The 24,784-nt window shown below is 45.0% G+C and overlaps 2 protein-coding genes across 3 annotated transcripts in view; one reads left to right on the top strand and one right to left on the bottom strand.

Annotated features, from left to right (window-relative positions):
- The first annotated feature begins 97 nt into the window (after positions 1–97).
- Positions 98–12,872, top strand: smc2 (structural maintenance of chromosomes 2). Its single transcript, XM_062519581.1, has 24 exons — positions 98–432; positions 1,375–1,524; positions 1,621–1,743; positions 1,830–1,868; positions 1,970–2,080; positions 2,275–2,319; positions 2,452–2,685; positions 2,846–2,995; positions 3,446–3,679; positions 4,371–4,530; positions 4,794–4,911; positions 5,224–5,362; positions 5,552–5,671; positions 6,259–6,463; positions 6,908–7,043; positions 7,324–7,448; positions 7,945–8,138; positions 8,822–8,965; positions 9,354–9,548; positions 10,036–10,236; positions 10,680–10,796; positions 10,946–11,106; positions 11,658–11,805; positions 12,469–12,872. The coding sequence occupies exons 1-24, from the start codon at positions 265–267 to the stop codon at positions 12,649–12,651; spliced, it is 3,600 nt and encodes a 1,199-aa protein (XP_062375565.1). The 5' UTR covers positions 98–264; the 3' UTR covers positions 12,652–12,872.
- A 3,379-nt stretch (positions 12,873–16,251) lies between these two features.
- foxn2a (forkhead box N2a) overlaps positions 16,252–24,784 on the bottom strand; it is a 25,593-nt gene continuing 17,060 nt past the window's right edge. For both annotated transcript variants that reach the window (XM_062519580.1, XM_062519579.1), the window contains exons 3-6: positions 23,297–23,421; positions 22,817–22,866; positions 21,220–21,288; positions 16,252–20,328 (exon numbers count right to left, since the gene is read on the bottom strand). In XM_062519580.1, the coding sequence (XP_062375564.1) occupies positions 19,826–20,328; positions 21,220–21,288; positions 22,817–22,866; positions 23,297–23,421 (747 nt within the window). In that variant the 3' untranslated portion in view covers positions 16,252–19,825. The remainder of the gene's footprint in view (positions 20,329–21,219; positions 21,289–22,816; positions 22,867–23,296; positions 23,422–24,784) is intronic.

The raw sequence follows: 24,784 nt of genomic DNA, 5'->3' as shown, positions 1-24,784 counted from the left end.
TTAATTATGTTCACTGAGATCGAATTTAAAATTAATTTTAAAGCAGGCGGAAGCAGGACCGCACTGAAGTTTCATGCCGCCTGGCGCCAAAATTCAAGTTCAAACAAAGTTAGCTGTAGGGCGGTGTGTTTACGTAGTTTGTGCAAAAGTGTGGTTACAATATTGTCTATTGATCATATATTTACCAGGATTTGGACGAAAGGTTTAACCTGTCGTTGGTGAGCTACAAGGAACGGAAAACGGAACTAGAAAGCTCGTGTCAAAATGCACATAAAATCCATTATATTAGAGGGTTTCAAATCCTACGCAGAGAGGACAGAAATCAACGGGTTTGATCCACTTTTTAATGCAATCACTGGGTTGAATGGCAGCGGGAAATCGAACATTTTGGACTCGATATGCTTTCTCCTTGGAATATCCAATTTATCTCAGGTAAGTTTTGCTTTTACACTAACGTCAACCGTAATCTGTATCGATGTGGTAATGTGGCTAACGTTACCGAGGCACAACAATGCTATCGCTGACTAGCCGATTCACTTGACACTCGTTGGTTTACTAGCCCAACGTGAGTTTCTGATACCGACACTCACTTTGGTAACGTTACGTTACATTCTCAAATGTGTTTGTTCAAACATTATCTAGTCACATGATGTTAGCTGTTTGTCATTCTTTTTTGCACTTTCCACATTGGGAATGCATTGGGTAGCCTAGGGCCTAACGACAATCGTATGATATATCTACATGTACACATTATTTATTATTTTATGTAACATTGGGTCCTTGCACGAGTTGTTCTTTTTTAACATCCATGCTTCATCCGTGACTTTATGCTACTTATCATCCAGCTGACATCAAGTATCATCAAGTGACAAGGAATTGATGAGAATGTATTCAATATGTAAGGCCGAGAAATGCGTGTAAAACCTCATAGGCTTCCAAGCTAGGGTGTAAATCCAGTAACAGATTGACAGTAACGTTATGTCAAAACAATCTCATGTCTTGTTTTGGCCATTGGGTACAACATCTTTACTTATGTAAAATGAAATTCATGATGGGAGGGATTTCATAGTAGCATACCAAATTGAGTACGGTGAGGTCGTTTGTGTCAATGTAAACATCTCTACTATAACAACCGTTGATGGACTCAAAATCATCCAGATTGCTGTTCGATTTGTGTAAGATGGTTTTAGAAATGCTCTTGTTTTGAATGAATCGAGACCTTGCCATCACGGGCATCACCAAAGCAACTTAGAATTGTGGTAATATTAGACAGCAATGTTGCTCAAAGTTTGCTCTTGTAAAATGTTATTGTTGATTGTCAGCAATGAGGAGATAAACAGTGTATTTATACACCTGCTATTGTTCTATGTTTAGGTGAGAGCAACCAATCTTCAAGATCTGGTATACAAGAATGGACTGGCTGGAATCACGAAAGCCACTGTGTCAATCACATTCGACAATTCAGACAAAAAACAGAGCCCACTTGGATTTGAGACACATGATGAAATCACTATAACCAGACAGGTAAGAGTAGTAAAGTAGTCATATGAAGGAATGTTGGTGTAATATGACCATGGTGTGTGTTACTTATCACTTATCATTCTGTGTTGTATTATGTAGGTGGTAATAGGGGGAAGAAACAAATATCTCATCAATGGGGTGAATGCCAACAATACTCGAGTCCAGGATCTGTTTTGCTCTGTTGGCCTCAACGTGAACAACCCGCATTTCCTCATCATGCAGGCAAGATATAACCTTTCACAAACAATCCTTGTATCACTACATACCCTTTGTTGACACCATAACATAATGTTGCATTTCTCTCACAGGGGAGAATCACTAAGGTCCTGAACATGAAGCCACCTGAGGTGAGTCATGTCTTCTCATTTGAACAATGGCCCATGAAAGCCATGACCAGGACTTATCATTTCATATCAAATGTTTCCTCTTTTTTTTTTTTGTCTGTTAGATTCTTGCCATGATTGAGGAGGCGGCTGGAACACGCATGTATGAATGCAAGAAGATCAGCGCGCAGAAAACCATTGAGAAGAAAGAGGCCAAACTTAAGGAAATCCAGACGGTTAGAACAAAGAGTTTTGTTTTCAAATGAATTTCCAGATCTGCATAATTTGTTACGCTTGAATTGCATTATGATTCTACATCCATTTGCAAGTTAATATGCCTGTATCAGAAAAGCACTACTCTCTCCTATGCTTCCTTTGCTTTTGTTTTTGCTATGCCCCTAATTTGGGATTGTGATTGTTTCCTCCCCAGATATTGGACGAGGAGATTACTCCAGCAATGCAGAAACTGAAGGAGGTAGAGAAATCCTCTTTTGAATCCTCAGACACAAACACAGACAGACAGTACGCTACAGCATATTGTGACAAAGTTAAGATTTGGGTCCAAGACATGAAAACCTTCATACCTCTTCTCTGAATATCTCTTCAGGAACGATCGTCTTACCTGGAGTACCAGAAGCTCATGCGCGAGATTGAGCACCTGAGCAGGCTGTACGTGGCCTACCAGTTCGTGTGCGCAGAGGAGACCAAGCTGAAGTCGTCCGAGGACCTCCAAGGCATGCAGGGTGCCATCGGCAAACTGAAGGAGAGCATGTTGGAGAACGAGAGCAAAGTCAGGGCACTCTCCCTGGAGATCCAGGAGCTGGAGAACAACCGAGATAAGGTTAGGCTGGTCTTGCGTATTTTTTGAAGACACTTTATTAAACTGACATTCATATTTACATGGACTTTACTTTGGTCACGATAAACCACATAAGTGTTTGTTGAAGGAGGGCGTAACTCAAACTCACTGTCCTGTCTTTTTTTTTTGTTGGTGTTTTTAGGAGGTTGGTGGCATTCTGAAGTCTCTGGAGGACAGCCTGTCTGACGTGCAGAGGGAGGACGCCAAGGCCCAGAGTGTGCTGGACATGAAGAAGCAGAACCTCAAGGATGAGACCAAGAAGAGGAAGGAGCTGGTGAAGAGCATGGAGGAGGTGAGTGGCCAAAGGCTCATTTAGCCATCACAACACACACACACACACACACACACACACCACAAGATGCGTCTTTGGCCCTCTGCCCATAAATACTCTTTTTTTTTTTTTGCTTTTCATGTTATTCCCAATCACAATTTCCATTTGTGAAATGCCGGTTCATTTATGCGCAACTCATATAAATCACAGTAAAACACAAACATTGTAGATATTTCTGTTGCTGATGCCAACTTGAGTGTGAAAGTCAGCCTTTAACAGCAAGTACTCTTGCGGCAGTATCCTGCCAGGTTCAGTGAGCATCACTTCCATGTGTATCTACACTATTGGAAAGGCACTTAACTTGAAGCCACTTAACGATTTGTGGTAATTGCCAGACGCTCTTGGCTTCCTTGAGTGCTGTTTTTGCGTGCTAGTTTACCTCTTGGCATCTCCTCCTTGCCACCCACACAGGACAAAAAGATGCTGGCCTCCAAGGAGAAGGAGGTGTCCAAGGCGACGGAGGGTCTGAAGGCCGTGCAGGAGAAGGGCCAGAAGGACGCCGAGGCCCTGGAGGCCGCCCAGCAGCACTTCCGCGCCGTCTCCGCCGGCCTGTCCACCAACGAGGACGGAGAGGAGGCCACGCTGCAGGGCCAGATGATGGCCTGCAAGAACGACATGAGCAAGGCGGACACCGAGTCCAAACAGGTGCGTCACAGGTGCTAGCTAGGCCGGGGATGGGCGATGTAGACTTGAAACTTACTATACATGACAACATAAAAATATTACTTGTAGAAGGGGTGTCACTTGTGCTCAAGCCTTGTTGGTGCTCACAGTCCAGGACCACAGGATCAGAAACGCTGGCTGGGCTACTTCTAATAGACTAACCCAGAGATGACCGGAGCACTCAGATTACTAAATAACTTTTTTTATTGTGGTGCACTGCGTCTTCCTCAGAGTCAGTATATTAGTAGCAATATAAAAATATTACTATTCACTGTTTTCTTTGCCACAAGTCATGTCCACTTACAGTCTTGAGAGTTGTGCAAGCAAAGCACAAAAAAAGTAAAACTATATGCGGACCATCATCAGTGAACTCCTCTTCCTCATCTCTAGTTTAAACTCTTTATTCAGTCATGCCTGTTCAAGCCCACCTTGCAGCACATATGCAAACATGTCATAAAGTGTATCATTAATATTGTGATATGATATATCATGGGGAGGAATTATACCAGTGCGTATTTTGTTAACGATATACAATATACTGTAGCCTATCTCTAAGAAATACTCCTGTCAATAAAGGTTTTTTTTGTTGGCAGTTCAGAAATATTTTTTCAGCTACAGTTATACACTTCTATGCTAATTGCTCTTCTTGCTCTGGCGTGTGTCGTGTGTCCAGGCCCAGATGCGTCTGAAGCATGCACAGCAGGAGCTGAAGACCAAGCAGGCCCAGGTGAAGAAGATGGACAGCGGCTACAAGAAAGACCAGGACGCCTTCGAGGCGGTCAAGAAATCCAAGGACAAGCTTGAAGCTGAAATGAAAAAGCTCAACTATGAAGGTTTGTATCACACCCTGGCCCCTGATTATTGTTGGTTATAAGTAAATGAGGCATTTTACCATGATAAAATACCAGTAGAAAAGGACTTTATCCCGTTCAATAATGTGCCATCCTACGAGCACAGGGAGGTATGCTAACTTTAACAATACAAAATGTACATGTAGCAAAACGTGTACTTTCACACAATTTCCAATGGTGGACTGGAAAGTGTCATGTTTGGAACCGATCCTTATTACTTGCTGACTGTCTCTGCTTTTGGACAGATGGCAAAGAAGAGGGTTTGATTGAAAGGAAGAGGCAGCTGTCCAAAGAAGTCATTCACCTGAGGGAGAAGTACGAGTCTCTGATGGGCCGGTTCCCTAACCTCCGCTTTGAGTACTCGTAAGTCTGATCCTATTACTATTGCTTAGAATGAATATCTTATGACTGCAATATTGCACTCTTCACCACTTTTAAATTGGGTCATTGGAGCATCATTGGAGGATCAGTTGGTTTAGCATGTCTTCATGTCTGTGTTGGTTGAGCTTGTTATCATATTTGTGTAGATTAAGCATGTCTAGTATGTCTGTATTGGCTGAATGTCTTCATGGTGTTTGTTGGTTGAGGTTGTCTGATCATGTCTGTTGGTTGAAGTTGTCTGATTATGTCTCTGTTGGTTGAGGTTGTCTGATTATGTCTGAATTGGTTGTGCAGAGACCCAGAGCGGGGCTGGGACAGGAACAAGGTGAAAGGTCTGGTGGCCAGCTTGTTCTCGGTTAAAGATGTGTCCACTGCCACAGCACTGGAGGTTGTTGCCGGAGGCAGGCTTTACAACGTCGTTGTCGACAATGAGGTCAGTCTTTGGAAAACTCTAAGCCAGCAAGGCCTATCCAGTATCTTTCTCCAGTCAAAAGTGAATTGGGATCTTGCCAAATAAAGGCCCTTATATGGTCATAAAGGCTGGTAATAAAATTCATCTGTTCTGTTTAGTCTTTACACAAAGTATGTTGCATGAACATGTAGGTAAATGTTCTTCTTTTAGGTCACTGGCAAGAAGCTTCTGGAGAGGGGTGAACTGAAGCGGCGCTACACAATTATTCCCCTCAACAAAATTGCAGCCAGGACTCTGAATGCAAATGTTGTGAGAAGCGCAAAGGACCTGGTATGTTTACACAATGTTTGTGTATAGAGATCGCTAAGACATGTGACTAAAGTCATCAAAACACAAAGAATTATGGGTAGGTTTGGCTCGCCTGATGCCAGCCCATGTAAACTAGTGGGTCTGGGTCTATGATCTGGCATGATAATAATGAAAACTAAGCGTGAAAAAATTGTGTGAAAAACAGTTATAATCTCGCGCTTCCTTAGTGCTGCTATCCAAGCCATTCCTCGCCTTTTTGTCACCTCTGAAACATGACGTATACTATTATTTTTCTACGCTGGAAAACTATAAAAGATAAGCTTCATGTTACTCTATTGAATTTTATAACACAGCAGGTAAACGGCATTTCGACAACTGCACTTCGTTGTTCCCGCACGTCAGTAAAACAACTTAATTTTGGGCCACCTATTCCCAAAATGCGTTGCGTTTTACGTCACGTTCTCAATCTCTATTGTAATGGTCAATGAATTAAGTGCTGACAATTATGCTGCAAATTATGGTCAGTTTGAGGTCTTTATTTTATGGCATATTTATGCTTCCATCCAAATGACCACTTGTTGTCTTAATCCTGTGTGCTTTTGCCTCAGGTGGGTCCGGATAACGTGCACACAGCTTTGTCCCTGGTGGGCTACGAGTCTGAGCTCCAGAAGGCCATGGAATATGTCTTTGGCACCACGCTGGTGTGCGACACTCTGGACAATGCCAAGAAGGTGGCCTTTGACAAACGTGTCACCACCAAAACAGTCACCCTCGGAGGGGACGTGTTCGACCCGCAGGGAACACTGACTGGAGGTGCGACACAACCCTCCACCCCCTCTGTGTTCAAACATAATTCAAAGAGTTTGAAACTTTAAGGAGACTGCAGTGTATTTGCTGCACCTATTTTTAAATCTTAGTAGAACATAGTGTAAGACAAGTAAGTAAAATGTATTTGTAAGGCACATATAAAATACAGTTTACACTGACCACAGTGCCGTACAGGTGCAAGTAAACAAACAGGAAAATAGATAAAGATGTAAATAGAAAAAAATTGAAATAGGTAAAATAAAATAAATAAAAACAAAGGAAAAAAGCAATGTAGCGCAGTGGTCATTCTGAAAAGATTTTATGCGGTCAGATGCTTCCTCAGATGTCAGATGACCACACTCAGGAGGTGTTTTAAAACACGTTTTGGTTTGTAGAGAGACTTCTCTCCCGCCACCCTCTGTCCTCTAAAGGTTGGATATTGTGTTGTAGGAGCGCGGCCCCAGATGGCCTCAGTGTTGTCTAAACTGGCTGAGGTGAAAGACGTCCAGGACGATCTGACCGCTAAGGAGGCCGAGCTGACCGGTGTGGAGAAGGAGATCGGTAGCCTCCGAGGCACTGCAGATAAGTGAGTGTTTCATAGGTGTCTTCTACCCGAGTTGTTCAGATCCAACTACAGGGGATACAATGAAGGAAATAAAAAAGAAATATATTGACCTGTACTATAAATGAATATCTTTATGAATGTTGTTCGCCATTATATTTATGCTTTGGACACTGCTGACCCCTTCAGCAACCGGAAAGGGATGACGTCATATTCTCTGGTCTTCAGTTTGTTGTTGTTTGATGCAGTCTGCGCTGGCATGAAGTTTGAATGACCCCCCCCCCCCCCCCCTTCTGCCCTGCAGGTACCGCAACCTGAAGCAGCAGCTCGACCTGAAGACGGAGGAGGCACAGATCCTGGAGACCAAACTCCAGCAGAGCTCCTTCCACCAGCAGCAGGAGGAGTTGGACGCTCTCCAGAAGACCATCGGTACTGTACAGACATCCAGCCAGCACTCTCCTGCTGTTCTCCTGAATCCATTAGCGTTAGACCTGTTCTGCACATATCTGAAGCACATTCTGTTCTGCACATTGAAGCTGTGAAGCACATTTCTGTTTGATCTCAGATTTGTTGACACGTGCAAAAACATGATTTCATTCAATCTTATTTGGAACTATAAGTATAAAAGTAAACAAAGTACTATTGCCCTGTAATATTTCAGTAGAATTATCTTGCACATTCAGACCTTTCTCTTTGGCAGCCAATTTGAAATGAAAACATCTCATATTGATCTAATAATGTGCACATAATACTACGCGATCAAGCTTTTTATTTGTATTGTTGTTATTATTATTATTATTATTATTATTATTATTATTATTATTATTATTATTATTATTAAAAATGACCTGGAAAGCAGTACAAAATATCTGCCATTTTAAAAACGTGTCCCTGAGTGACGGCGGCCATGTCTGTGCTCCCGTAGAGGAGAGTGAGGCCACTCTGCAGAACAGCAAGGAGGTGCAGAAGAAGTCGGAGGAGAAGTACAAGGTGCTGGAGAACAAGATGAAGAACAAGGAGGCGGAGCGGGAGAAGGAGCTGAAGGCGGCCCAGAAGAGCCTCAACGAGGCCAAGAGCAAGGCGGACGCCTACAACAAGAAGCTCAAAGAGCAGCAGCAGGTAGACTTCATCTGCTCCACCAGGAGCTCCCCAACCTCGTGTGTGTGTGTGTCTGTGTGTCTGTGTGTCTGTGTGTCTGTGTGTCTGTGTGTCTGTGTGTGTGTGTGTGTGTGTATTGATTTGTTCCCTTGAAGGACTTCACCCACGCCATAGTTATTTGTCGTCACTCTCCTGTTAAAAGTTTTCAGACATTAGCACAAATCACCTGGGCCCTATTAAGGTGGTGATGTTCGGCCTTGAGGGTTGTTGGAGCTGTAGGCATAGTGAGACCCCTGCTCCTCTTGTGTTGATGCTTTCAAAGATGGTGTGTGTTTACGGCTTCTTCATGCTGTTATTTACAACTTTAGCCTCAAACTGGCTTTTTTTTTTTTTTTTTTTTCATTCTTCATGCTCTTTGAGAAGCCCTCATGGGGTCTTGAAAAAGCACTTTGAAAAGGAAAAATCTATATTGCAGGCCAGGCAAACAAACAAATTTGCGATGGGCAGTTTATTTTTTATTTTTTTCCCCGTTCCCAGTCCATCATGTCCACAGCAGACTGACCGGTTCTCTCATTAGTTTTCTTTTTTTTTCCTCTACTTTTTCTGTCTTTCTCCACGTCCCTCCTCTGCTCTCCCTCACTCTCTCTATCAATTTCTCCGGCTGTTGTCTGGCTGGCCCTGTCTCTCTCTCGCTCGCTCCGTAGGAGGTGGACACGGCGTCTCTGGAGCTGGAGGACCTGAAGCGCGAGCAGGCCGGCTACCAGCAGCAGATCGAGGCCGTGGACGAGGCCATGAAGGCCATCCAGGAGCAGATCGATGCCATGTCCGAGGCGGTCGCTGCTAATAAGGTACAGGCCACAGCAGGGCGCCAAACCGCTGAGCGGAGTTTTCACTCAGGAAACTGATTCTCAAACAGTTGAAATATTAAAACAGAATTTCTGAAGGAGTAGTTTTTAGTAGAATTTAGTAGGAGACTAAAGCACGCCATTGATGATGAACTTGCATTAGGATGATAGCCATCTTAAAGTACAGACACAAACATTGTAATCATCAAATTGAAGATTGAAGATTGAAGATTTCTTTTTTTAGTCCTAATTCCCTTGATACAACATAGTGAAATGCTGCTTCCTCTATACTTGTGAAAGAAAATTCCAACGCACCTGTCCCTACAAAAGAGGTGTGCAAAAGCGTTTTGTAAACCGAGCTTCCTCTATACTAAAACGTGTGTGTGTGTAGGCCGCAGTGAAGAAGGCCCAGGAGGAGCTGAGCCAGCAGAAGGAGGTGATCCTGGGCCAGGAGCGCGAGATCAAGGGCAAGACGAGCGAGGCCAACCGGCTGCGCGAGCACAACAACGAGGCCCAGCTCAAGATCAAGGAGCTGGAGCACAACATCAGCAAGCACAAGAAGGACAGCGCCGACGCCGAGGCCAGGGTCCGTACACACACACACACACACACACACACACACACACACACACACACACACACACACACACACACACACACACACACACACACACTTACTGTACACACACACAGACCGCGTTCGCTCTGTAGACACTTGGGTTTGATTTCTACTTACTTAAAGCCTTGTGGTACCCTTTATTACATGTAATATGTCATGTATAGAACGCTAATCATTATTGGGAAAATAAGAGGTCCTCTATCAAGGAATAATGACTTGTGGAACTTTGGGAAATCCCATTCAAGTCAGTGGAGCGTTCTACTTGCATTGTGAAAACCGTACAATAATAATAATAATATTATTAAGGATGATCAGCAAAATGTTTAAGTTTAGTTCAGATGCTAGGAGATCTCACTCAAGTTGATCAGATGCGAGGAGATCTCACTCAAGTTGATCAGATGCTGGGAGATCTCACTCCTGACTCCTGTCCTGACCTTTGACCTTTGGTGGACAGGTGTCCCGGATGCTGGCGGAGCACGAGTGGATCACGTCGGAGCGGCACCTGTTTGGCCAGCCCAACTCGGCCTACGACTTCAAGGCCAACAACCCCAGGGAGGCGGGCCAGCGGCTGAAGAAGCTGGAGGAGACCAAGGAGAAGCTGGAGAGGAACGTCAACCGCCGCGCCATGAACATGCTGAGCGAGGCCGAGGAGAGGGTGAGCAGCGCCGCCACTCTTCTTCACTCCTTTTGTTTGTTTGTTTGTTTGGTTGTTTGTTTATTTGTTTGTTAATGAATTGATGCTGACTACAGTCAGTACAGGTGCCCTCTTGACTCAAGTCATCAGAGTGCACTCAGAAAGTATTGAAACACAATCAACAAGGCCACAAAAAAAGTTCAGTATGTATATTTGTAGTCTGTAAAGCTGCAAGTGAGACAAGTGATAAATGTTTCATGCCATTTTACCTTGTAGAGCAGCTAGTTTTAGATTGTGCATGAAAGCTGTTACAAAATAGCCAAATAGGTACGCACAAGGGACATTTTCTCAGCAAGACTCCTCCAGTCTGTAAAATGTCTGGATTACAATCATTTGACAATTTTGCCTTGTAATTGTCCTTTCATCATTTTCAATAAAAAATGTTTGAATTTCTCCCCTTTTAGTACAATGACCTGAAGAAAAAGAAGAGAATTGTGGAGAATGACAAGGCCAAGATCCTTGAGACCATTCAGGAGCTGGATGAAAAGAAGAATGAGGCTCTGAATGTGGCCTGGCAAAAGGTGCGGCAGATTTAATGTCCATCATCTTAATATTTAACTTAGTGATACTCCGAAGAAGACACTCTAGCCAGCATCAGTGATATTACTGAAGGCTTGATTAGACTGATTGAGTTAATGGATGTGTTCTGTTGTGGTGCTTTGATGACCAGGTGAATAAGGACTTTGGCTCCATCTTCTCCACACTGCTGCCCGGTTCTGACGCGCGGCTCGCCCCACCTGAGGGCCGGGGGGTTCTGGACGGGCTGGAGTTTAAGGTGGCTCTGGGCAACACCTGGAAGGAGAACCTGACGGAGCTCAGTGGGGGACAGAGGTGAGCTAACGAGCCTCAATGAATAAATGTCACTGTTATCGTCTTTATATCAAGGATAAAAGTATCAAGTGTCAAGCTGGCTTAGCAACAGTCGAGGACAACAACTACATGGTAATGTGCAGTCATCATTTCAATCGGTTGCAGTTACTGTGTTCAAGCTGATCACGCTATAACACGGGCAACAGAAATTCTGACATCCTGAACGGTCCAGAACTGGAACGTTGAACATTGATGGGCTTTGTGAGCCTGCTCAGACTGAACAACAAATAGGATGGGAATTTGGTCAGACTGAATTCGGGATAAAATTGAGACAAAATCATGATGTGTCTGCTAGCTAATAAACCTTCAGAGAGAAACTGATGGCATAAATTACTGTATATCTTTAAGAATTGGACATTATAGGGACAAAAACATAAATATTAACATAAACATAAATATTATTTACAGACATTTCCTCTTAAATTCTACTGCCTCAAGATGAGGAATGTAATCATTTAATAAGAAGGAAAAGGTTAATGCATGTCTTGCTTTTCTGTGCTGTAACCTTACAGGTCTCTGGTGGCCCTGTCTCTCATCCTGGCCATGCTGCTGTTCAAGCCGGCCCCCATCTACATCCTGGACGAGGTGGACGCCGCGCTGGACCTGTCTCACACGCAGAACATCGGCCAGATGCTGCGCACACACTTCACACACTCGCAGGTGCGCGCCGCCTCGTCTCGCACGTTCACACCTCTTCCTCACGCACTCTTTGGGCTCCAGAGTCACAGCTGGGGCACCGTCCACTTGTCTCAAACGCTGGACTCCGACAGGCTGTCGTGTCAGGGCTGACCGTAAGACTTGAGGTGTGAGGCCAGAGAATCTAGCCAGTCGTTTGACAGGTGGTACTCTGGCATCAAGAGCATAGTGTACTGTCACTGGCCGCGTTTCCCAGATTCGTTAAGAAGCTCTTAAGTGCTAAGAACTTCTTAGGAGCGCTCTAAAAACGTTCCAAGAACGCTCCTAAGAAGTTCTTAGCATTTAAGAGCTTCATAACGAATCTGGCAAACGCAGCCCCTGTGAGTACAAGTCAGATTGCCCATTTAAGGGAGAGCAGAAGAGCACACGATTAGATACCTCTGTGAGTGTCAGTTAGACATTTTGGGACTTGGGATTTGAAGCAAATTGATGCTTTCCATTCACAATAAACCACTTAGCTGAAATTGATGCAGATAAAGTTAGACATAATGGGGGAATTGGCCATCTGGTATGTCTGGAGCCGTGTATTATTCAAAACCAATAGAGTATTCCTCTGTTTTTATGACCTTCTAATATGACTGAGAGAGGGAATTAATCTTACGCTGTCCTGTGTCTTTGTGCTACCAGTTTGTTGTGGTGTCGCTGAAGGATGGCATGTTCACCAACGCCAATGTGCTCTACAAGACCAAGTTTGTGGACGGCGTGTCGGCAGTGACCCGCACAGCTCAGGTCCAGGAGGGCAAAGGAGCCGGTCAGAAAGCCCAGGACAAGGCCAAGCTGAAGAAACAGCGACAGATCCTGGCCAACTAATGACCTGCTTAGTGTCTTGACTTTCTGTCTGTTTCATGTCTTTTTTTATGTGTTCTGTTTCCATTTCTGTGTTCTTTGCTTTGGATGTTATTCACTTTACTGCGTCATCTGTTTCCATCCTAAATTATGTCTGTCATCTATTCATGTAATACCCATATATGATTTTATACAGCATTTTATGGAACCTGTAAGGTCAGTTTAATAAATACAAAAGACAAATATTCCTTGACTGGTACATTTGATTTCTAACAAGGGGATATGTAAGTTTCATGTAATCAGTTTATAGTTTTGACAAAAATGCAGTGTCATTTTTAGCCACTAGGTGTCTCACTTTGACTAAGGAAGAGTTATTGCGCCACGATGGCAGATTTGGAACGCCAGAGATTCTCCCCACTGAGTTCATCTGATTGTGAAGCCAGGGAGAGTGGTGCTCCATTCATAGACCTCCACCCCTCATCTGATTCAGCTGAGACCAAATGTTTCAGGTTGAATGTGTAAATATCACACACTAGCAGTGTTTCCTTTTGAATGTGAACTGCACAAAGGCAGTTCACAGTGAATATGTTTGGAATAGAAATATACAAATATCATGTTGTATGCTTTTGCAACTTTTCCTACATGGTATTCCAGCAAATGTAAGCTGTGAACTTCTCGTAGCAGCCTTTCTCTGTTTAAAAAAAAAAAAGCATGAGAATGCCAACATATGTAAAATATCTCACATTCCTTCACTTCCAAACCTCACTTCCACTGCCGTGTGCGGTGTCCTCTTACAGATACACACACTCACAGCATTGCACGGTTTCCACTTACACACACTTGCACTCACCAGCAGCACGCAGCCTGGGGATCCAGCCCAGTCATGGTTGCTTGGTAACTGTTGGCGTGGTGTGGTTGCCAGGGCAGCGTGGCAAGCGAGAGGGGAGGGGGTCGCGGGTGGGACGGGTGCTCTGATTTCTAGTCAGGAGGGAAAGGGAGAGGGGAGGCCCCCGTTTGCACCAGACACACAGTGCTAATGAACAATAGACAGGGCTGACTGCGCCTCCGGGGCTAGGCAGAGACCAGGCTCGCGTTCAGGGTCGCATGTTTTTGTCAGAGCAGGGCCCCTCTATGACTAATTAGCCGAGAGGGGGAAGCCTTTGTTGGGACATGGTGATGGGACATCTATCATGGACGCAGCTGCAACAGCACACTGCCCACCACAGCAGTGGCCTCGCTAACTTCTGTTCCGTGTTTGTATTTGCACAATTCACAAAACAAAACAGGAAAGGCTGGTGCCCGGATTTGACACAAGCCTCGAGTGTGGACATGTCCACACAAAATAACGAGGACACGGTCGAGTGAGAGGTAGAGCACTGGAGCAGTCTTTTGTAACTAAAACTCAACACCTTACAATGTCTAAGTGGATATGAGGATGTTATTATCCAAGAGGATAATAAAACCTAAAGATTCCAAACCATTTTTACATTCTCTAGAAGTGTGTTTTCTCAAATAATCATTTTGTTTTGGCTATTAGAATGAATAGATGGTATTGTATTGAATTGAATTGATTGAATAGATGAACACCTTGTGCATTAAAAAATGACACATTAGTTGGCTGTCCAAACAGCAAGTGGAAATTCACATCAATTTGGGAAATTGTTGTAAATGCGGTAAAGCCACTCTTGGCTATTGAAGACTGGTATTCTTTTTTTCAGACTTGTTTTTGTTTGGGGTTTTTTATGTCTTTTTTTGCTGTTGTCAACTCCATCATTCAGTCCCTCACCTGCCTTCTGCCTGACCAATAGCCAAAGGTTCCAACCCCTGGACTTTGAAACTCTTGATTAAATGATGCACTTGATGAGGACCGGCCACAATGACTGCCGTGGCTTAAAGATGCCCCTGGATATCAAATAGTATCCAAATAATAAGGACACTGTAGCTTATATACAGTGCCTATAGAAAGTCATCATACCCTTTTGAAATAGTTCCTTTTTTTGTCTTACAGCCTGAAATCAAAACCCATTTTTAAAAAAATATTTTCCAGTTTTATTAACAAATTTAGCTGTACAACATCAAAATAATGAAAAAAAAGTAAACAGTTCTGAAAATTAATAAAAAAATAAAAACTAGAATAACAGGGTTGGAAAAGTCATCATACCCCTGACTTAATACTTTGTAAAGATTCCTTTTGCTTTCATTACAGCCATCAATCTGTTTGGATATGTCTCTATTATAGCTTTGCACACCTAGATAGGGGAATATTTGCCCAATTTTCCGTACAGAAATGTTAAAATTTAGTCAAATTCTGTAGGGAATGGCGATGGACTGCTCTCTTCAAGTCAATCCACATATTTTCTATAGGATTTAAGTCAGGGCTCTGACTTTGCCACTCAAGGATATTCACCATCCTATCCTTAAGCCACTGCTTTGTTCTTTTGGCAGTATGTTTAGGATTATTGTCGTGTTGGAAGGCGAATGACCTCCCCATCCTCAGCTGTCTAGGAGAGGGACGCAGGTTTTCCTTAAGAATGTGGGTGTACTTGGCAGCATCCATTTTCCCTTCTATCCTGACCAATTGCCCAGTTCCCGCTGAAAAGAAACATCCCCACAACATAATGTTGCCCCCACCATGCTTCACACTAGGTATGGTGTGTTTTGGGTGGTGTACTGTGTTGGTTTTCGCCAAACATTGTGCTTGGAGTTCAGTGCAAAAACACATCTGGAATATTCTGCTACCATGTGGAAAAAGCTTATATGGTCAGATGAGAGTAAGATCGAACTTTTTGGAGACTAAGATTGAAGTTTTTGGACTGAGCTCCAGGCGCTAACCAAACACAGTATACACACCCAAACACACCCAAAACACACCATACCTACTTTGAAGCATGGTGGGGGCAACATTATGTTTTGGGGATGTTTCTCTTCAGTGGGGACTGGGCAATTGGTCAGGATAGAAGGGAAAATGGATGCTGCCAAGTACACCAAAATTCTTGAGGAAAACCTGCGTCCCTCTCCTAAACAGCTGAGGATGGGGAGGTCATTCGCCTTCCAACACGACAAAAATCCTAAACATACTGCCAAAAGAACAAAGCAGTGGCTTAAGGATAGGATGGTGAATATCCTTGAGTGGCAAAGTCAGAGCCCTGACTTAAATCCTATAGAAAATATGTGGATTGACTTGAAGAGAGCAGTCCATCGTCATTCCCTACAGAATTTGACTACATTTTAACAATTCTGCACGGAAAATTGGGCAAATATTCCCCTATCTAGGTGTGCAAAGCTATAATAGAGACATATCCAAACAGATTGATGGCTGTAATGAAAGCAAAAGGAAGCTTGACAAAGTATTAAGTCAGGGGTATGATGACTTTTCCAACCCTGTTATTCTAGTTTTTATTTTTTTATTAATTTTCAGAACTGTTGACTTTTTTTTCATTATTTTGATGTTGTACAGCTACATTTGTAAATAAAACTGGAAAAGATTTTTTTTAAATGGGTTTTGATTTCAGGCTGTAAGACAAAAAAAAGTAACTATTTCAAAAGGGTATGATAACTTTCTATAGGCACTGTAATTTGATTATGTAAGTATAATTTACATGGAAAGACACATTTGCAACTCTGTTAAAACAAGAACATTTTTATTCAGTAATACCATATATAATGCAATTGCATATCTTTGGCGAAAATAAACTTTATAAACATTTTATTAACAGAGGTTAGCATACAAAACTCAAGGGTATGTCTGTCTGACAGACATTGGACAACAGACGCAAACTGATACTGGATTGGCAGCTCAAGTTAGTTCAACATGACAAAAACAAGAGAGAGAAAAGGTAATGATCCTCATAATGGTGAATGGGCATTTGATAAACTCAAAGCATTGTTTTAATTCAATTAAAGCAATTCATGAGTGAGTGAGTGAGTGGCAAAATGTCCTTGCAAATGGGGGTGCTTACATCATCTACAAGAACAGTACTGTGGATCTCAACTCACAAAATACACACCCTAATCTCAATCACTCAAAGCAATCATAAAGACTGGCACGACCGATGTGAAGCTATCTCCACACAGACCCATGTACTATGAATGCACCTTATTCATCCTAATCAACTCCGGCTAACAGACTTCTGTGGAAGTTGACAGACTTGCAAACATATGTTTGCACAAGTGGCAGCACAAACAAATTAATAGTTGGCAGTTAAACTAGCTTTGACTTAAATAACATCAAATGACAAAACTGATCAAAAATTAGCCTATAATGAGCAAAAGTCCAGACGTTATTCTGGAATTAGTTGAGTTGTGCCGACCCCAGACATTCAGGATGATCAGGTCACATTAATTCATTTGGAAAATGTTGGCAAATAACTGAATAATTAGAAAAAAACGTTTTGAAAAACATCTTTCTTTCATAATCTTGCACACCCGCTTATTGACACACAGGAGGCCTGGCAGTAATGGTTCAGGTTAGGAAGACCCACCCAAACAGTGCATCTGACAACATAGAATGTAATGACAAGCAAAACCATTGATCTGTGGCAGTATGGACATTGCGATACTGAGAGAAATTACAATTTGTCCTGACGAGCATACCTAGGCTTCACTTGCAAATCAATGCCAAGACAAACCTATGCGACAGAACAGGATCTGACAATAATTCAGAAGTCAGAATCTCCATGCAGAGACTATGAACTGAGCCGATCACACCCGGTAGCTCCATCACTCTAAAGCTTGTCACCAAGTGCACAGTTGTCTTCAGTTTGATCCACAAATCAGAAAGCCTTTCGCAGAGAAAACGCACATGGCAGCAAATCAAAACGTTTTGGCAACAATAATGAATTTTAAAAAGGGCCTTTATGGCACAAAATAAACCACGACTACTGGGATTTATTTGACACTATAATGCTTATCAGCGGGACTCGTGTTGCTAATAAGACACTCGGATAGGCTAATTACTTGGCTAATGAGTGACAACACTCTTCTGAAGCCCTGATCCTCGAGAGTCTTAAGTTCCCTCTCACTCTCTGGCCCACCTCACTGTGGCATGCGCAATCTACTCTTACTGTACCTATCACTAGATCCACGTTTTTTTTTTGCTTTTTGCTCTGCCTACCGAGGGAGACACAACTGGTCCTTTCTTCTCCCGCTACACATTCCTCCTTAACTAGTCTAATCAAATGTGATCCATTGGCAGTGATCCGTCACCTCGACTTCATTAAACAAGCCCGGTGTGATGAGCAGAGAAAGCGCGGTGAAAACCAAAAAAAAATGAACGAGTCGAATATTAAGAAGAGGGAGACATGAGTCCAGGCTGCCGGCCATGGATCTCTCACTCACACACACACACACACACACACACGTAAGTCCCACAACTGTGCTCTAAACACTGTGTGGTGCACATCCCTGGGGTCCCAGAGATGAGGTCCCATTTGGACACGGGGCAGCAGATGCTGCCGCTCCTCCTCCCTGTGCCCCTCCCAGAGAGGAGCTGTGCACCTGTGTGTCTCGGCCCGCTCCGCCGCCGACAGCACCACAGCTCTAGCTCTGGGACCGCACTGCACACTGGGTCTCACACACACACTCACACACACACACAAAAACACGCACACACGCACACACACGCAGACACACACACTGAAGGTTAATTGGTCATACTTTTTGAACAAGAGCTACCACGGTTGCCTTTTTCTTTTTGCATAGGTTTAACACAGAAACCAAATTAAGAGGTTTTGCAACGAATATCAGTCTCGGTTTGCACACATAGAAAACAAAAATAACTGAGAAGAGACTGTGACAACAGTAACAAGAAGAGAGAGAAAGGGAGAAAGAGAGGGAGAGAGAGAGATAAAGAGAGAGAGAGATAGAGACATAAAGAGAAGAGAGCACATACAGTGGATTCCCATCCTGAGGGGGCAAGAGGGAGGGGTGAGGGGGGTAAGGATCTTCTCAGCTGGAGCGGGGAGAATCGGCCCCTCTCCTCTCCTCTCCGTTCCCCCTGCTCCTCCATGCCAGCTCTCCAGGCAGTGGCTGTTCATTGAGAGTCTTTGCCACTTCTTTTTTTATTTATTTATTCATTTCCCCCATCAAGTCCATTGAGTAGCTGAGAGCAGAGAGGCTCCTCTCCATGGATACACTGTGATTGTTGGCAGCCGTGAGACTGACCCGTAGCCACCGAAAGGAAGCTGGAGATCCAAAGCAAGAACCAGACAAAACAAAACAGAAACAAAAACCACCACAAAGAGACTTTTTTTTTTTGACATCAACAGTCCAGGACAGTGACATTCTCAACCCAGACCAGTATCGAGGGGTTAAAGGTTTTTTGTGATTATAATTATTGCATCTCATATTGTAGGGGGATGTAGGGAAGGTGAGGCAGTACACTTCAGACGAAAAAAGAGGTGGTCACTTTTCACTTTTTTTTTTTTTTTACATTTTTTTGTCTTTTCGCTTGGGTAATGGGGAATGAACAGTGGCCAGGAGAAGTTAGCTTTATATAACACAGACATGCACTCATTCTCTGTATAAATAGATTCACGTGGAAGAGGACACCGATTTGAAGAGGAAGCATGCAACATCTTGTAGTCCATCTTTTTCGAGGAAACAAAATGAAACCAAAAAAGGAAAAAAAGTACAAAAAAAAACAAAAACAAAAAAAAAACACTATCCTTGAACTCTGACACGATGCGAAGCCCACTGCAAGGCAGATGGTCAGGGTTGGATAGGCATCAATGTCTTTTACGGTCCCTCACAGAAGTCCCCATATGGCTTTGTTCTCCTGTGGGAATGGTTCTATTGCCGTTGTTGTCGTTATGGTCGAGCTAGGTGAGGCTGAGAGTGAGGGACCGCTTTCCATTTTGTCACTTTTTGTCACCGTTTTTCTTGATTTTCAGTCATGATCCAAAAAACAAAATGGGACAATTCACGGATCAGAGGAGAGGGAAGGAGGCACACCAAGACACAAAGTCAGGGGCAATCTGTGGGAGTGTTCACAGGAGCACAGAGTGAGAGAGAGGGAGAGAGAGAGAGATGGAGAGAGAACTAGAGAAAGAGCGTGAGGAAGGGTGGGAAGAGGCTGCGTCTTGTAGAAGAGGCCTGAGCCTCTCTCCTTTTTCTTTTTTCTTTTCTCACAAAAGACGGGCGTCGTGCCACGCCACGCCGCGCTACACATCCACGCACGCACGCGCACCTTCCCCGCGCCTCACTTCCTGCCCAGTTTTTTGCTCCTGGCGGCGTGTTTGGAGGTGGCCTCCAGGCAGGAGCGGATGCCGGCCAGGTGCAGCAGGGAGCCGGCCGCCTCCTTGAGCTCCTCGTCCAGCTCGGCTTTGGCCTCGCGCCGCGGCCGCTTGCTGGCCGGCCCCTTCAGCGAGGGCGGCGGGGGCGGGGACGAGGGCCGCCCGTGGGGTGGGGGGGGACCCCCCCTCCGCTGTTCCCCCGGGCTCCCGGGGTACGTGTCCGGCTCGGCGTCCGAGTCCTCGTCGCTGTGGAAGCCCTCGCTGCCGGCGCGCCGCGGCTGCCGGTGGGCCCGCCGGCGTCCGCCCTCGTCCAGGGAGGAGAGCGAGGAGGAGGAGGAGGAGGAAGAGGAGGAGGCGGGAGAGGCGCAGCGCTGCACGGGCACGCTGCTGTAGTTGTGGTCCTGCTTGGGGTCGCTGCTCACCAGCACCGAGTCGGGACGAGACAGGTCCAGTGGACTGTCAGCACCACCTGAGACAAGAGCAGTGACAAAGAGAATAGAGAGAGAGAGAGAGAGAGAGAGAGAGAGAAAGAGAGCGATAGAAAGAGAGACAGAGCGTGAGATAGAGATAGAGAGATAAAAGAGTTAGAGAGAGAGAGAGAAGAAAAAAAACAAAGAGACAAGGCATCAGCGGTTGATTCCAAACCATCACACAAATGATCCTCAGTCATGAACTCTACCGCGGCTCTACCTAGCGGTCTCGAGGCCTGTTGGGAACCCTGACATTCCCTCTGAATAAATCCATCATCTGGAAACCGAATGCCAGCCTGGCACCCGCTTCAGGCTTCGCAGGGCGATGGTGCCAATCAATATATGCCATCAGCTGCCAGAGCTGTGCGCGTGTCTGCTTTTTGGCTCGGGACGTGATCGTCAACATGTGGCTCAGTAACGGGGAGATTAAGCCCGATGAACACCTATGACTAGGAGACCTATTAGCATGTGTGCTGCTTAATGAGGCCACGTGTGACGTGAGGGGGTGGAGACACCACGACGCACAGCTCTGCTCAGAGGCTTCTGCAGACAGGCGTCTATACATGTAAACTCTTTGGCACCACACACACACACACACACACAAACACACACACACACACACACACACAGACAGACACATAAACAGATATAGACACAGACACACACAGACAGACACTCCCCAGTGTATGTGCAGTAACTCTGAAAGTAAACTTGAGTGGATTAAAGGGATGTGAAATGTTTGAGCAAAACAAAACAAAACATGGGGGCCATGCGTTTAATGCAGGTAAGGAGGTGGAAGGGTAGCAGAGGGTGAGGTGACAGAGAGAGAGTGAGAGAGAGAGAGAGAGAGAGAGAGAGAGAGAGAGAGAGGAGAGGATGGCTTCTCTTACATCGGTCTGCGTGGTGCCCGGGGGCCGAGTTTAAGAGCATCATGGCAGTGGCAGCATCAATGTCAGACTCTGGAAAAGGAGAGAACATGCATGGCGGTCAGGCTTCTACTCTGAGAGAGAGAGAATGTGTGTGTGTGTGTGTGTGTGTGTGTCTGTGTTTGTGCGCTTGTGTGTGCGTGTGTGTCGTCTTGCACATGTGGGACACTGCGCACGCCTATCTTCTCACTTCAAGAACGTGTGGAAACACACACATATGTACACATTTGCACAGCTTCTTGGGTATGCATGCTTGACATAACTGATGTGTGTGAGTGCTTGCGTGTGTGTGTGTGTGTGTGTGTGTGTATGTCTGTGTGTGTGCAAAGGGGGCAGGTTTTCTGAACTCCCATGCCACACTTCAAGGCACCTGAATTATTCATCGCCAACAAGACAAGAGTGGAGAGCAGAACACCACAGCCTCCGTAGTCAAGGTTACAGCAGAGGGGAGAAAGTAAGGGGGAGAAAGAGAGTAAGACAGACAGAGAGAGAGAGAGAGAGGGAGAGAAAGAAAGAAAAGAAAGATAGAGAGAGTGAGAGAGAAAGACAGACAGAACGACAGAGAGAGAGAGAAAGAAAGAGAGAGAGAGAGAGAGAGAAAGAGAGAGTGGGAGAGAGAGAGTGAGAGTGACATAGATGTGTACGGATGGAGAACGCAACAGCGGGAAACGGAGCCAGACCGCATTCCTCCCAGCGCTCTAAATTAAACATTAGCCCTGTACTGAACGAGACCAAAGAGGAACTGCGTCATGTGTATGGTATATATGCAGGAGCAGTGTCATGTGTATGGTATATATATACAGTATATATGCATGAGTGGTATGGCTGTGTACAGTGGCAAACATGACCTGAGATGCTGAAACATGAACCCACCGTGAACATAAGCACATAAGACACAGCAAATGTGAACAATTATACGCACGGATCAACATAACCACTCACCCCCCGTCCCCAAACTGAGCGTACTGTTAGAGTGTGTGTGTGTGTGTGTGTGTGTGTGTGTGTGTGTGTGTGTGTGTGTGTGTGTGTGTGTGTGCTGCTCGTGACTGTATCTGCAGCTCGGTGTAAATGAGGCCACGTGCGTTTGCTTCCAGAACGGGCACAGATGCACGGATCTACATGCTGTGTGTCTTAATTAGCAAACGCAAGCGGGAGCTTCGGCCCGCCGCTCCCAAACACCTGAGCTGAGGAGAGGAGAGGAGAGGAGAGGGGGAAGAGAGAGAGAGGAGAGGAGTGGAGATGAGTGGAGAGGAGAGGGGGAAGAGAGAAAAGAGAGAGAGGAGAGGAGAGGAGAGGCGAGGAGAGATGAGGAGAGGAGAGGACAGGGAGAGGAGAGAAAGGAGGAGAGAGAGGGGGAGAGGAGAGGAGAGGAGAGGAGAGGAGAGAGAAGAACATGGAGAGGGAGAGGACTAAAAGGAATAACAAAATGAAAGAGTGGATGGGAAAGGAGAGGAGAAAAAGACGAGAGATGCTAGAGGACAGAAAGGACTAGAAAGGAGAAGAAGGGAGACAGAGGTGAAGATGAAGGAGAGAAGGAGGGAGGGAGGGAGGAGAGACTCACCTTTGAGCGAGCAGCCCTGCAGGAGGAGGTGGCGCGGGGGCGAGGAGGCACTGTCAAAATAACACATGCACACACACACGCACACGCACACACAGACACACACACACACACACACACAAACACACACACACACATAGAGAGACAAAGAGAAAGAGTGAGCACTCGAGGGCAACAGAGGATAAGGATCAAAACACACCAGCTTTGTTGTCAAGACAGTACCATGACATCTTTGGACCATTCTAGCCTGTTTGTGCGCGTGTGTGTATTTTCTCTGTGTGGGTCGTATTTGAAGCCAGTGAATTCGTAGAAAAAACAGGATTCCACACACATGAAATGGCATCTATTTTCCGAGGTGTTTAACTAGGAGACCAGACCTTTACCCTCATTCAAAAAACCAACACTCAGTCACACACACATGCCTCTTGGCTCGTTCCTGTGTAAATAGGCTAAGTATTATTGGATTGTGTGCATTTGACTTACCTGGGCGGGGAGGCGGGTGGTGTACAGAAGGCGTGTGCGGTAGGGAAGTGCTGCTTTTTCAAGGCCTGGATCAGGTTGGGCCGGTACTCTGGGTCAACACACCACAGAGAGCCCTTACCGTTCACCTGAGGGAGCGAGTGCAGAGAGAGAGAGAGAGAGAGAGAGAGAAAGAGAGAGAGAGAGAGAGAGAGAGACACACACACACACACACATCAGACATGAGCCACACCATTTCCTTTGATAGTGTTGCAAAGCATTGATAAATGAAACTACAGTACAACATCCAAAAAAAAATACTTGGTGAAATGTGCAAGGTATTTTTGTGCATCACATGAATGCTATTTAATGGCCTGCATAGATACACATAGAAGGTGTTGTTGTCAGGAAAACATATTAACGTAAATGTATGGTTTATGCGACGTGCATATCAAAACTTAATTGATTCACCTCTGATCACAGCATTTTTCAACACAGAATTCCATTTCCCACCCTGACAAAATAAAAATCACCAAATTCCAAAAAGCCCCTTCAGCGCATGTTTCAGCCATTCAAATGTCTCTCTCGTCACCCTGGCAGCTCAGCGCTGATGACAGTCGATAATGTCACCCTCTCATCTACGAGGCAAAGGCACTGGTGGCAGGCTACAGGAAAAAATAAATAAATAAATAAAAAATAAAACCCAATCCCAATCTCCAGCCCCCCAAATGGAGTGTCAACGTACGCGGGGCTCTCCTCTCCTCTGCGCGCTGGTGGCTGCAGACGCTCAGAGCATACAAATAGAGGCGCAACGCGAGCGGTGTGTGTGAGTGTGTGTGTGACGCGAGCGGTGTGTGTGTGTGTGTGTGAACCTTATGGAGGGGGGGGGGGGGTGGGGGACTGCAGACGCAGCCAAGTGACTCACGATGTGGTCACCTGAGCGGGCGAGACGTGGGTGAAAATCCAGCCACCGCCTGCACGCCTGCGGCGGACGCTTAAGGGTTTACGAGCCGCAAATGTAGGAATGGATGGTAGACCAGCTATGCATACGCTATAAACAATATGAATTTGAAAATATTAACAATTTTAATGTGAACAACTCGAAAGAATGGATTTTGATTATACGTGCAGGCATACCTGTGAATGCTGCAAGAATGTATTTTTGGAAGGCAGAAGCAATTATGCAAATTATGCAAATAAAATGATGACTTACTACACGCTTAACTACCCCTCCGCTGTTAAGAGTGGAGTAACAGCTGTCATGCAGTGGCCATAACTCTGCTTCCCCCATTCAGACGCATTTATATTGAAATTGAAAGAAAAACAAACGTATCGATATTACTCTTTGCTGAATCGATCACGAGGGTTCCATGCTTCAAATGACAGCGTGACATAAACGTTAGGCCGTGGCGTCCAGCCCTAAGCTGAGATGTTTGACAAACACCCCCAGAGCCGAAATGGACAGGGGTCAGCTTGATGTCCTCATCGCGGGTATCAAGAGGCTCAGAGACT

Source organism: Sardina pilchardus, chromosome 18 (assembly GCF_963854185.1).
Source record: "Sardina pilchardus chromosome 18, fSarPil1.1, whole genome shotgun sequence".
Classification (NCBI taxonomy): domain Eukaryota; kingdom Metazoa; phylum Chordata; class Actinopteri; order Clupeiformes; family Clupeidae; genus Sardina; species Sardina pilchardus.
The sequence above is the reverse complement of the archived record's forward strand: the minus strand, read 5'-3'. Positions and strand labels throughout refer to the sequence as shown.

What these genes read in the sequence shown, in the direction of transcription:
- smc2 (XM_062519581.1), top strand. Translation starts at nt 265, where the DNA reads ATGCACATAAAATCCATTATATTAGAGGGTTTCAAATCCTACGCAGAG. An exon ending in CGCATTTCCTCATCATGCAG is followed by an intron (nt 1,744 to 1,829) that starts GCAAGATATAAC and finishes TTTCTCTCACAG; the next exon opens with GGGAGAATCACTAAGGTCCT. An exon ending in CGCTCTCCAGAAGACCATCG is followed by an intron (nt 7,449 to 7,944) that starts GTACTGTACAGA and finishes GTGCTCCCGTAG; the next exon opens with AGGAGAGTGAGGCCACTCTG.